This window comes from Plutella xylostella, chromosome 17 (assembly GCF_932276165.1).
Source record: "Plutella xylostella chromosome 17, ilPluXylo3.1, whole genome shotgun sequence".
Classification (NCBI taxonomy): domain Eukaryota; kingdom Metazoa; phylum Arthropoda; class Insecta; order Lepidoptera; family Plutellidae; genus Plutella; species Plutella xylostella.
Window position 1 is genome coordinate 344,938 of NC_063997.1, and position 14,316 is coordinate 359,253.

At 36.6% G+C, this 14,316-nt stretch overlaps 1 protein-coding gene across 1 annotated transcript; it reads right to left on the minus strand.

Moving 5' to 3' along the window:
* Window positions 1–1,121: 1,121 nt before the first annotated feature.
* Window positions 1,122–4,034, minus strand: LOC125489786. Its single transcript, XM_048626852.1, has 3 exons — window positions 3,847–4,034; window positions 2,321–3,293; window positions 1,122–1,136 (listed from the first exon to the last, which is right to left on the minus strand). The coding sequence occupies exons 1-3, from the start codon at window positions 4,032–4,034 to the stop codon at window positions 1,122–1,124; spliced, it is 1,176 nt and encodes a 391-aa protein (XP_048482809.1).
* Between the last annotated feature and the right edge of the window lie 10,282 nt (window positions 4,035–14,316).

A 14,316-nucleotide genomic window follows, 5' to 3' on the forward strand; every position in this document is an offset into this window, starting at 1 on the left:
CGACAACCACAAATATTTTTTTATCGTAAAACCAGGTTGTCCATTTTGTCTTTTACAATTTTATTTCACCCTTAAAGACTTTTATTCAAGATATTTAAATGCTCAAATAAGTTAGAAAGAAAAGATAATTTAAAAATAAATTCCAGGTCCCAATGCTATTAGTCCTAGGAATGTAATTAAATCGGATAAGTAGGTATGTACTTCGAATCCTAATCATGGATACCATAAATTGGTATTAGATAAAAACCAAAAGGGTCAAGGGGGTCGCGAAATATTTTTTTATACCAGGGGGGTCGCATCATGAAAAAGGTTGAAAAACACTGATCTAGGGTGTGTGTGTATGTGTGTGTGTGTGTGTGTTGTGTGTTTGTGTGTGTGTGTGTGTGTGTGTATGTAAGTATTTTATTCATTTTCAAATTATGGGGGTGAGCAAATTTTCAGTTTCAGTAGCTGTCAAATTCAAAAGCCACTCAGTAATAGATAATTTACAATTTCGCAACTGAAGGGGATATATGTTAATTTCTTTGTTAATCTTATTATAAAGACGTGCACTTATTACTTTAAAGTGACGTTGTGCTAAGGCTGTTTTATGTGAGGGAACTTTGCAGACAAGGTCATATCTACGTTTTAGTTTTATATGGTTTAGGTCATATATAATGGAAGTATGCTGTCTTAGAACTATCTGAAGAATAAAGAGCTGTCTGACGGTCAGAACTCGACTTTCCTGGTATAGTTTGGTTGTTGGGTATATAAAAGGTTTATTTGATAATACCTTCAACACAGCTCTTTATGCCCTTTCAAGGCTAAGAAATGATGTAATACCGGCACCACCCCAGGCAGAAATCCCATAAGATAAGATTGATTGAGCAAGCGCATGGTAAACCATAAAAATTGTATTTGTAGGAGCAGAAGATCGAAGTTTCTTAAATACATAGATCAGCTTTCTGACACGAGGTTTAAGATACTCAATGTGCTGCTTCCAGCTTAGTGTATTGTCTATCATAACACCCAAATACTTGACGCATGAGGAGCGTTCCAGCTTTAAGCAGTTGCAATCTTCTTCTACTTTAGTACATGTGGAGTTATGTGCTTTAAGATGATAAGATTCTAATGGGGGTTGATTATAGGCTCTGGCGCTGAAGGTAATAAATTGAGATTTGTCAATATTAAGTGTAAGAATATTAGCAGAAAACCAGGACATTACTGTTTTAATAGCATTTTCGGCATTTTGATGTGCTTTTTCCCATGTCTTCCCTCTGATTAGAAGCGCTGTGTCATCAGCATACGCTATGATCTTACAGTAAGGAATTTGCAGATTGCAGAGGTCGATGAGAAGCGTCCGTAGTCGAGCGGGCCTCAGTGATCGTAACTGATCGCTGAGGTTAAGCAACAACTGACACGGTCAGCCATTGGATGGGTGACCAATTTCAAGTGGTGCTTTTCTGGACGCTTCCGTGCTTCGGACGGCACGTTAAGCCGTGGGTCCCGGTTGCTGCTTCGGCAGCAGTCGTTAAGCCTAGTCAGAGGCCTTCGGGCGGCTTGAAAACATCTGACAGTCGGGTTGCCCACTTACCCGACAACTCTCTCAGCACAAGCTTGCTTGTGTTGGGGTCCACCAACCCGCACTTGGCCAGCGTGGTGGACTAGGCCTAAACCCTTCCTTCATTGGAAGGAGACCCGTGCCCCAGCAGTGGGGACGTAATGGGTCGTGATGATGATTTGTGAGATCAAGTAAAGCATCTTCCGCAGATTTTCCTGCCTGAAAACCGTACTGATTTTTGGATATAATATTGTATTTGGTCATAAAATTTACGAGTCTTGAATTTAATACCTTTTCCAGGACTTTGGATAAGGTAGTCAGGACTGATATCGGTCTATAATTGTTAACTGTTTCCCTGTCTCCTGACTTGAAGACAGGGTGTACTATGGCTTTTTTAAAGACAGAAGGGAATACTCCAGAGTTGATGCATAGGTTACAGATATGGGTCAGGAGTGGTACAATGTACTGTCGCGATGCCTTAATGACAGAAGATGATATACCATCCCAACCAACCGCACAATCACTGCGCAAACTTAGGATGATCCTATTAATTTCGTCGTCAGATGTTTCGATTATAGCCATAGAATCACAGTTCGGCTCAGCACAGTTTATATTTCTGTCCTTTTTGGTGGCTGGCGTAAATTTTTCCGCTAGATTTTTCCCAACATTAACAAAGAAATCATTAACAGCATTAATAGATGCTGCTGGTTCAGCTTTTATTTTTAAAAGTTCCACAGGAGGAGAGCGGGGTCGTTCTAAATTTGATACTTTTTTAATTACTTCCCATGTCGCTTTAGGGTTATTTTTTGCTTTGTCGAACTCGTTCTGCTCATAAGCTCGTTTTATTCTCTTTAAAAGATTGTTACAGAAGTTACGGTATCTTGTGAAGGTGACATGTAAGGTCATATTTTCTGGATATTTTTTTGAGTTTTTGTGAAGTTTATCACGGTTTCTGATACATTTTAGTAGACCCGGTGTTATCCACGGTTTTATTGTTCTTTTCCGTCTGGCTAATCTAATAATTTGAGTATTCTCCTGAATAATTGAAGAAATGGTTGCAACCAACAACTCAGCTGCATGATTTGGATCAGTAGATTTCATGACAGGCGAGAAATCAGTGTTTTTTATATCATTGATAATCGCTGGTCTATCTATTTTAGTAATTGATTCATTTGTCTTTGTAGTTTTTGTCTGAATATCAGTACCAAAAAAGATAGGGGCATGGTCAAGGGGAGAGCTAATATCAAGTACAAGGGTGGTGGAGTCTGATTTAGTTCTTAACATGACGTGGTCGATGCAGGTTTTCTCGCGAGTTGGGAATTGATGTGCGGGGAGAAGCCCGAAGGCCGCTAGCGGTTCTAGGTAGTCGTCAGCATCTATACGATTTGACGGGTCAGGAATTATATTAATGTTCATATCTCCTATTAAGGCTAGTGATCTAAATTGGGATAGAGTCGGTAGCAACCCATTTAGACTTTTCATGAAATTACCTATATTGTTTGTCTGGGGTGATCGGTATATTGCTATCAACGCCACCTCACTTTTATATTTTAGAATAAGACAGTTTGCATCTGATAAGGTATAATTACAAACGCAGCAGTCAAGTTTTTTCCTAACGTATAACACCACACCATCATTTTGATTGTTAGAATTGGAACAATAACAACAAAAACCGTCCAACACAGGAAGCGTCAAATTTTTACTCAGCCAACATTCAGTAAGTATGATGACGTCGCATGAGATATCTATTCTACTAAGGGTGAATTCGTCCAAACATCACGTTACACGAGAATAACTATACCGGGATTAAAATTATACGCGAGTAAATATCTAGGATAAGTACATTTGCATTCTACCAAGTTATACCATGATTAAATTGAATGAACGAGGAACGAAACTGTAATGCAACTAAAATAAAAATAGCTGCGTTTCAAAGCATGCAATAGAAATGACATGCCAACTTAGTTTGAATGGATTATAAAAGTATGAAATTGTTTATGTTTTAAAATTTTATTCGCTGTTGTTATTCTGAGACTTTGCCTTTTAACGTACTTTTGTTTATGTTTTGACAGATGTGTTTATATGTCATTATGACGGTTTTCTAATCAGCTGATGTGCTGCCGCCATTACAAAATTACTCTCGGATAAGCTCGTTACACGGTCAATTTCGGCGGTATAACATTTTATTCTTGGGATAAGCTAGTTATCTTGTTTTCAGGTTTGGTAGAATGCAAAATCTGCTTACTCGCGAGTAACTGGTAGTTTACTCGTGAGTAAATAGTTACTCGACGTTGGCCGAATCCGCCCTAAGTAAAACTATTAACTCATTGAAATTATGTCCAATGCTACGAATATTCCAATGTACAACGTTTAGGTAACAACGTTTTTTATTTAAATACGAGGAGCATTGTTCAGGTGTGCATATGAACGCATTTGATCCCGACATACTGTCCAGATCCGCGGCTATTTTAATTATATTATTGTTTAAAGACATACTATAATAATAAAATAATATAATATTTATGTCTCAGTTTGTGTATAAGTTAGGTAGGTATATGTACATAGGTATGTGTAGACATAGGTATGGAGAATACGTATTCAGGTTTCTTGTTACAGCTTTAAAGGTAAAATACATATTGAGAAAGTAAGTTACTATTGTCCCAGAATAATAAGTAGTACTTATTGTGCAGTTTTCATAGTGTTTAGGTATGTGTGTAGTGTATGTGTACGTGTGTGTGTGTGTAGGTTTACATGATCAGTATTTAATTGATAACAATTTATGAATGTAATACTTAGTTTCAAAAGGTAAATTGAAAAGATTCTGTTTACAAAGCAAAGTAGCTTTAAATAGTTAGTTTTAAGAACTTTATAAATATTATTTAACAAATGTAATAGTCATTTTTGCTGTTCCTTTAGCTTATTGAGGTCAGTTTCCCCTATGATACGTATAGCAGGGGCACCTTCCTTCTTCCGGAGGTAGACACATCCACGCGAGGTCCAACAATAGGAATAGTCATAGGTTTTCATAAAGTCTCGGGCTAGAAAATGAATTCTTTTCATTTTCGGGGTCAACCATTCCGAAATAAATACTGGCGTTTCAGGACCGGTTATTCGCAGCTGGGCAGTGGTGAGTTTCTTACCTCTGTGGTCTCTGTTGTGCTTTTTAACGGAAGTAAGTATTTCATCTTTTTTTATATTAGTTGTAAACTCGACAACAATGGGCTTAGTGGTTCCAGGTTTGGAGTACGCTCGGTACACGTCCTTGATTTCTGCTGGTGAAATATTGGCATTCAGGGCTTTACCTGCGTTTATAATGATGTTACATAAGTCGCTCTTTGTTTCAGGATTTTTCACAGGAATATTTCTTACTTCTATGGATGTCGATCTGGAGCTGCGTTCAAGTCCCTCCATCTTATCTTCCAAGGTCTGTATGTATGATAAGTGAGCTTTGCGTTCCTGTTCAAGCTTATTAAGTCTGTCCTCCAGTTCTTTATTTTGAGCTGCTAGAAAATTTACAGAGTCAGCTATTGAGTCATTTTGCTCTTTTATCTCCTTTACGGTTACTTGAAGATCTTTGAACCTTCTATCCTGTTTTTCCTCCCATTTATCGAACATGGTTTGTAGTTGTTCCAGAAAACTTGTTTGTTCCGATATATTTCCATCATCATTGCGAAGGCGCTTGTTGCGATAAGGAATATTTACATTTTCTAATGCTTCCGTTGCGGTTAGGTTGGGGGCAGAGCCTGAAAAACTGCTTGTAGGAGTAGATAATACCTTTGATGTGGAGGGCGAGTCCTGGATCTTCTGGTTTTTTAAAAATTTGTCCATCTTGATAATGTTTCCGATACGAGACTTTGCAAAACTTTTACGACAGGCACTTAGGTGCACGTATCACTTGAAGTATTTTGTGTAGGTAGGTGTCACAAAAACTTGTATGGGTTTTTAAGTGTTTTTACTTGATTCCCTCAGGATTTTCACTTTCTAACACTTAAAGCGTATGCACGTTTCACTGACTAATACGTATTATTAACTTTTAATCGTAAACAACTGTTTTAAATCACTCAAAATATTTTTTTAAGTTCGGGAGTAAACAAATTACGTCAACACCGGTTAAGGGGCGGGGAGGAGGAGGATATATTATGTTAATTCAGTGTAGCTGGGCGCGGGTGGATAGAATACGATACATGGCTATTTTATTGTATGTAGGTATATTCGTAGTTACTAAACTGAATCGCATGTATGTCAGTGACTGATGGCAGTACCTAAGTACATACAACTTAGATAGCAAGTATCCCGCCCGTGAACTCCAAGCTCGCCAAACTCTTTATTTAAGTTGAACCTCGAAACTGCGGGTCGTGCAAAGTACCTAAAGGTACAACCGAACACACATCTACAGTCACTGCGATTATCACTCGTATCTGACAAGAGTTAAGGACGGCACAAAGTAGCGCTTGACGAGGCTTACCTGTAGCTAGGTGTGCGTACGAGTATGTAGAGCAGTAGGCATGTGTGTTTGCGGAGGCTGAGGCCGGGTTACTTGTTGCTCGATCGATTCGTGCAAGCGCCGAGAGGCTGACAAGTACAATCATATTCATAAAAGTATACCAGGTAGGCTCCTAGCAAGTACAGGTGGGTGGAAAGTGCCTTCGAGCGAGCTGCTTGAGATTCAGATCAACAGTGTATTTTGATTTGTTTTGAAGTTTAATATGATATTGGATTTTGGTGTCGACTTGCTCAAATAATAATTAGGTATACTGGTGAGTATGCACAAGTAATGGAGGGCTGGAATGTTATAAGTTACTTTATTAACGTAAGCAGGTAAACATTATTGATGATTGAATACACCATCATAACTGTATTTAAATAGGTATTATTATTTATGATTAGTGTCATTCAGTCGCCATGTCTATGTTGCAGGCATCTGGTTGAATCACTAGCGCGTTCATTAGATGGCGCTACTCAAAGCGAAAAAAAAAATCTATGGAAAATGAATTTTTTTTTTCGCGAATTTTCAAATTCAGATTTCAGATTCGGGCTTAGATATAACATGCTGCACATGCTGGTTTCGGCTTAGTACACCCTGTATATATGACTGGCATGGCACATCTGTATGCCTAGGAAGTAGGAACATGGCTGATATGGCGACGGCGACGTGGCTCCCGCGAAATGGACGGACGTTCCGTGTGACCTAGCGGATTATATCTAGTTGACCTTATAATGATAGTTAAAATTTACCATTACTCCCATTAGGGTCACAAAACTTTTGTATGCGTAAATACTATGACTATAATAAAATTTTCTTGCACCTCCTGTGGGTTGACTGGTAGAAAATGCTTGTAGCATTAAGTCCACCCTTTGTACACTTATTTTTATATTTGTGCAATAAAGGATTAAATAAATAATAAATAAATAAATAAATATAGTGCTACGCCATCGTAGCCAGCCTGTAGCGCTACGCCGTCGTAGCGAGCCTGTAGCGCTACGCCGTCGTAGCGAGCCTGTAGCGCTACGCGTCGTAGCCAGCCTGTAGCGCTACGATGACGTAGCCAGCCTGTAGCGCTAGCCGCCTTATTGAAATTATCATAGTTTTTTTTATCACTCTGTCTAAATGAAAATATACATCCCTCAACATTCTATAAGTAGGTACCTATATTACTAATAGTTGACACATAAAACTAAACTTTCCAAGCTTTTGCAAGTCAATTAAGTAATAGTTATTAGTACAGAGTTTTGTCACAGCCGCGAAACAAATAACATCTGAGCCAAGACAAGAGGACAAAGACTGCTCAAATTGTTTCAATAGAGGAAAGTTATCTCCGTGAAGTCACGAGAGTAATCACGATCAACAAGTTCCAACACGACACAACCACCAGATGGAAATTTATAAGATACCTATAAATAGTACTTATAATATACTTCGTGCTTACTAAAGTAAATACACTGGCGAGCAATGAAAAAGTTCCACCTGCCATTGCTGTTCCATAATTAATTATAATATGTCACTGGCTTCTGTTTCATTGCTCGTGTCGTGAGAGTATTATAAGTTTAATAAAAAATGCATAGTAGTTTTACAAAAAGTTGCTATGTTCTGGATAAACACATCTATTTATTGGGCCTCAGAAAAACTGGGGTTCTTCTAAGCGTGTCGCTGAAAATTTGTAGTGCTGGACTAGAGTTAGTCACCGTGTGAAAGTGAAAGGATTAGCCAGTTGGATTAGTGGTCGGTGGTTGACTAACCAAGTTGATACTTAACTTTGGGAAGCTCATATTTAGTTTGTAATTAAACATAATGTAATATGTTTATGCTTAAAATATTTTTATTCGTTACATAGGTAGGTTCCCTGTTCTTAGATTATATAATGAAATTATGTAAGTATTTAAATATATTAATTCTCCCTATAACTATACGCTACAAATGCCTCTAAGTACCTACGACGTATAGTAAAGTAAGATGTGTCCTACAATCTCGTCCAGTATGGACAACGTCTTCAAAAATCCATCTAACTTTACAAGTTGAGATAGGTACAATCTGGTTTGCTTTAAGTTTATATTCTTACAAACTTCACAAAAAGTGAGTAAAAAGTGCAAAACCTATGCAAATTGACTTATAATATTACTATTAGGTTAGTTATGAATCGAATAACGAAGTGATTCGACAGAGAACAAAGTTAATCGTCATGTCTGCGGTGGGACTTTCATTTCATATAGTGAGTTGCACATATATGGAAGAAGGTGATCGGTTACCCAGTAATTTCACGTAACAATACAAACAAAAGAATTATTAAATAAATAAATACAATAGAACTTTATTGAAAAACACACAACATACGATTCACAAAAAGGGTCCAAAGAATCTTGTTTCTAATTACAGGCCGATTTCCAAACTCTGCATAATCTCAAAAATATTTGAAAGAATAGTTTACAACCAACTCTATGCAGCACTTCACAATTCTTTTAGTTTGTCACAGCATGGTTTCTTGAAAGGGAGATCGACAGTCACTAACCTTCTAATATTGAATGAACAATTAACAGAAAATATGGAGAATCACCTTCAAACTGATGTAATCTATACGGACTACAGCAAGGCATTCGATCGAGTTGATCATAAGCTTCTTTTGTGTAAGCTACATCGATCTGGAATTCGAGGTGACTTATTCAGGTGGTTTTCCTCCTACATTGATAACCGATCGCAAGCTGTTGTGGTCAGCAATTACACGTCTGGTTGGATTAATGTGCCCAGTGGAGTGCCCCAGGGATCCCTTTTGGGTCCTCTGCTTTTCGTGATCTTTATTAACGATATCGATTCATGATTTCATAGCTCTAAAGTTCTAAGTTTTGCTGATGATATGAAAATATACAAACCTATAAGAACTATCGCAGATGCCGAAGCCCTCCAGGCAGATTTGAAGCGGCTCGATAGCTATTGTTCCAAAAATAAACTAGATTTAAACCCTTCTAAATGTTTTCATGTTACCTTCTCAAGAAAAAAGGTGGGCATTAATTTTACCTATACTTTAAAAGATCACAGTCTACAAAAGGTAGATGAGATCCGCGATCTGGGTGTGACTCACGATTCGAAGCTACTCTTTGACACCCATATCAATAATATAGTTAAGAAGGCTTCTAAAAACCTTGGTTTCATTATGCGCTCATCGAAAGATTTTAAAAATGCGAAGACGCTCAAGATACTTTATTGCACCTATGTTAGAAGTAGTCTAGAGTACGCATCGCAGATTTGGAATCCTAGATATAACATCTATGCTAACAGAATTAAGTCAATCCAAAAAAAGTTCATGCGTTTTCTAAATTTTCGGGTCAAATCCAACGTTCGTGAATATCATGCTTCTTGTCGACGTATGCATCTACTACCACTAATCAGGAGACGTGAAATTGCTGACTCTCTTCTACTCATGAAAATAGTAAGGGGCGATATTGACTGTCCCGAGCTTTTGTCAAAAGTTAACTTCTATGTGCCAATCAGGCCCCGAAGACTTCCACCGACCTTTTATATTTCTAACGTACCCACCAACTACAGGCAAAATACGTATTTGTGGCGAGCGTGCAATGCTTTCAATAAACTAGTTCCTGATCACCTAGATATAGACATATTTCACTCTAGTATTTCATCAGCGAGGCGTAAGCTTAGTGACATGTTTTTTAAGCCGTAGTTCTTCTATAAATATATTTCATTAACTTAACTTATAACCTGTTAGTTAGTTAAATTATAACCTGTAAGGTAAATTTCGCAACTTGTTCAATATTTAATAAAATAAGCACAAGTTAACTTGTACTAAGTACATATATGTACAATACTCTTAAGTACTTATTTAAATTTGTTAATTTAAGTTTGTATTAAGTACTAGATTGTACAACCTGCTCATGACTTTTTCCTAGCATTCACTTTATTTCCTACCAGTGGAAACTTGTAATGACTAGCTGTTATTTATTTTAATATGTATTACTCAACATTGTAATAGTCGCTAGTTTTCCAAATAAAAATAAATAAATAAATAAAAATAAATAAATACATTAAATACTCGTAACAACAAAGGAGTAAGCACAATGGGCGGCCTTATCGCTAGAAGCGATATCTTCCAGGCAACCTTTAGGTGAATGAAAGACTTATAGAGTAAAAGAGGAAGGTGTACACGTACCTATTGCATTTAAATAAAATTACTAGTGATATTTTTTATGTTTTAATAATAAATACTTAGATACATACACATATATTATATAAATATAATAGATACTTATATACATACATACCTATATACCAAATAGTAACTATTCCATTAAAATATTAGTACTTTCTTTTTGCATAAATGTGTAACTAGAATCACGCCTGGCCGTCGTCGTGTAGACACAATCCGTGCACCCTCTGCTGTTTACGGCAATTTGTCCACAAGCAAGAAGTAAATCGTAAAAAGGACTTTACGCGATTATGCCGGCAGAGATTCCACACGTTTTATAGCTATTTTATGGAACACATTAAATTCTTATGCTGTAATATTTTTATATTAGACTTTGTTGGGGTGACAGCTATTTTGTTCGGTATACTGAAATCTGTTATAAAGAATATTTACAGTCATATTTATATCTACATTTTATTGCTCCTTGTAAGGCAACATTTTTATGCAAATGGAGGGAGTTATTATTTTCACTTTAAATTTGAAAGATGGGTATATGCCTTGCTAGTAAGGTATATTTTTACAATGTTCACTTCTAATTTCAATACTTCTAGCCGCAAGTACTAAGCATAAACTGGAGGAAGTTAGCTTAGTGCATTTACACGATAGAAGAAGAATTTCAATACCAGAGCTCCATTAAAATATTTCAATAAGTATTACAGTTTTGAGTATTCAGTTGCGGCTAGCGGCTACAAGCAATAACCACTACCCTACTATTTAGGTAAACGCTGCCGTCGACTGCTCATTTTCGCCCAACAATAGCGAACGCATCGCGGGCGCCATTTATTACGCCCATTCACTAACTCATTTCCAGCTTGACGCCTAATTGTTTAATTATATCATCTATCACGATTACTTTTAATCTTACAAAAGTGGTCGTGCAATCCTGGTTGGCGAATCAACAGTAGGTGTACTCAGCTTACATTACATTCAAAGTGATTGCTATCGCTAGAGGAGCACTACAATAGGGCCTCTGTTTCCCGGCTCCGTTCCCATTTGCTTGAATAGCCCGTACCGACGTATTTACGTGCCCTACACCGCCCGTGCGCTAAAGGGTTAAAATTAGCCGTAACCGGATAAACCCGGTTTAAACAGGTTAATACAAAAAAGGCAAAAAAGCTAAAGTGAGGGAAATGCGACGATTAAGTCTGAAACGAGGTTCGTAATTCGCCGTGAGGGGAGGTCGGATAGCTAGAATGGCTTGTTTTTTTGCTGTTTAATAGCCGCGGCTAGCCGTCTATGGGCAGTCAATATTTATTGCTGTCCATTGTCTATTAAAAGGAATATTTGAGAAAGAAAATAGTAAATAGGTAAAGATAAGATAAGATAAAGATAAAGATTCATTTATTGTAAACATGGGTAGATAAAAATGGTGTTACATAAATATTAGTTCTCCATGCTTTGCACTATACAGTACGTACAATTTTTACACTATAGAATTCATGCAAATTTATATAAATTAAGTTCAAACTGAGATAACATAATAATAGCAATATAATAATCAAATAGTCATACAATAATAGTCATTCATTTATAGGTATAATAAATTTATAATAATATGTCATTTATATATTCATTAATTGTATAATAACATTTTTTTTGGAGAATAGAGTTCAGTTCGTTTTTAAATTTAATAAGGTCAAGACATCTTATATTGTTGGGCAGTTTGTTGTACAGCTTAGGGCCCATACACACAATACTCTTAGTTAAGAGCGTAGTGTTATAGCGCTCAGTGAACAGCCTGTCTCTGTTGCGACCTTGTCTAGAGGAAGGTAAAAAGAGGAAGAGGTAAGGTAAAAAGTTATCAAATTATGAATTACACAATCTATCTATACAGGTAGGTACTTATAACCAGCTATTGTATTTAGCTGAGGGTTTGGTTAAATCCCTGTTAATGTTTATCTTAATCAAAACGGCTAACTTAACTAATCTTAACCAAATTATTTCAAACTTTTACCCTTCAGAATTAAGTATAATTTAAAAGGCATTGTTTTTTAATAAATTGAGGAGAGGAAAGTTTGAAAGGGCTGAATAGAGAATCAAATAATCTTATCAGTTCGGTGGTTCAGTTAAATTCACAAATTTGAAATAAAGAAAGAAATAGTATATTCGCCTTCAGGAATCCACAACACGGAAAAACACATAATAACACTAATTAGGTACACAGCATATAGGTACGATAAATTTTGTAAAGACTACAAGCGTGATTGTGGTCACAAAGATAATACATTTGGAATTCCTTTTACTTATGTAAAATATGTAAGAGATGTTCCTTCTTACAAGTTAGTATAGTATTTAGGCATTTTCTTTATTAATAACATAATCTTTAATCAACACTCTAATTAGGAAAATTCATTATTAAAAGGCTTAGCTAGAAAAGCTTTGTTCGGCTCAATAAAGGATTTTGGATTTCGCACTAATTACTCTTCGTATAACTTTTGGCAGATTTTAGTACCTACTTATTAATAATGATAATATTTATTAAGGAAACAGTACCTACTAACACATTCACGATGTGCGACGGCAGCAGGAATGTATCCGAAACGTATAGACTGATTTTGAAGCAGTTTTTTTAATAGTTTAATAGTTCTATCTATCTATCTATATCTATTGTTTAATAGTTGTCATCACAATCGTGGGACAAACCCTAATTAATATAGTATTATCTACCTAAGATAACTATGTACTAACTTATAAAATCCAGTTCGTCTAAGATTGACTTTAACCTATTCCCCAAGTATAGTTTTCGTTCTTCGGCTCACTTAAAGTTACGCAGCCGTATAACCTGCAGAGTCGTAACAAAATTGTGATGCGCAAACGAAATTTCCTTTCATCTCATTATCTCAAGTTGATAAAGTTGCCGACAGCGCCGCCCGCGGGCATATCGGGAACTTCCCAATTTCAATATCAAGTTCCGAGGAACACATCGTATTGGCGGAGTTGTGGAGTACATGCAATCTGTGAGCTTCCGGCGCCGCGTGTTACATTCTAAATTGGTGTCTATGGACCGTGCGTCCCACTCGGAAATCAAATCTTAATCCTAACTTATCATATTATAAATGCGAAAGTAACTATAGTCTGTCTGTCTGTTACTTTTTCACGCCAAAACTACTGAACGCATTTGAATGAAATTTGGTATACATACGGTCTAGACCCTGGGAAAGAACATAGGCTACTTTTTATCCCGGAATTTCCACAGAAATCTTTTTAAGGCGAAGCGAAGCGCGCGGGAACAGCTATACGTTATAAGATTCCAATAATAAACGTACTGAGTTCTTCTTCTTAGCGCACTAGAGCTGGTCTAGAGTTTGTGAAAGTGGTGGAAGTATCAGCTATTCATAATAGCGACGGTGACTGACTGTTCAGGGTGTGCCGAACAAATTTAATATAAAGAACAGGGAAGAAATATAAAAAAATCTCTGAAAATGTATGGGAATGTAGGTATTAATCACTGTGAACTTAATGCCATGGTGGTTAAAAGATAACTTAATAATGAATCTCTACATTGAAGTGTGCTTGGTGTTCAGGGATCTATGCAGAATCCTATTTGAAGACTGTAGCTCGTAAAAAGACAGTATCTGAAACATTGTTCTACCTATTCTGTTACAAAGTGTAATGCAATTTCCAGATTATGCCATAAATTCCACATCATGTGAGTTACTTTCAATGTTAGTGTGGTAAGGTACTTACTTTTAGTAAAATACGTAAGTTTAAGTAAATTTATGAAATATTCAGTTGTTTAACCATAGTCATATTACATAAATTAGTTACTTCAGTAATTCAGTCACAGCAGTATTTCATTCGTCAGTCAAAATGGTGTTGGAATAGTATAAATATGAACGTAGAGAGATATTATTCAGTTACGATCCATTCCACGCCAACGAGGGTATAACCACATTTGCCAGCGAGAAACACGAGACATGTATCATGCTAATGTGGTATATAAATATGTTATATATTATGTAAAGATAAGGTTGTATGTGTTAGATTGTGAGTTTACGAGCGCGTCGCCGCAGCGCGCCGTGTGATGGGATGAATGGGTGATGCATTCATAACTATCTTATCTGGTATCTTTCTCACCCTGTAGGT

What these genes read in the sequence shown, in the direction of transcription:
- LOC125489786 (XM_048626852.1), bottom strand. Translation starts at nt 4,034, where the DNA reads ATGTCTTTAAACAATAATATAATTAAAATAGCCGCGGATCTGGACAGT. An exon ending in GAGTTAATAGTTTTACTTAG is followed by an intron (nt 3,294 to 3,846) that starts GGCGGATTCGGC and finishes ATTCACCCTTAG; the next exon opens with TAGAATAGATATCTCATGCG.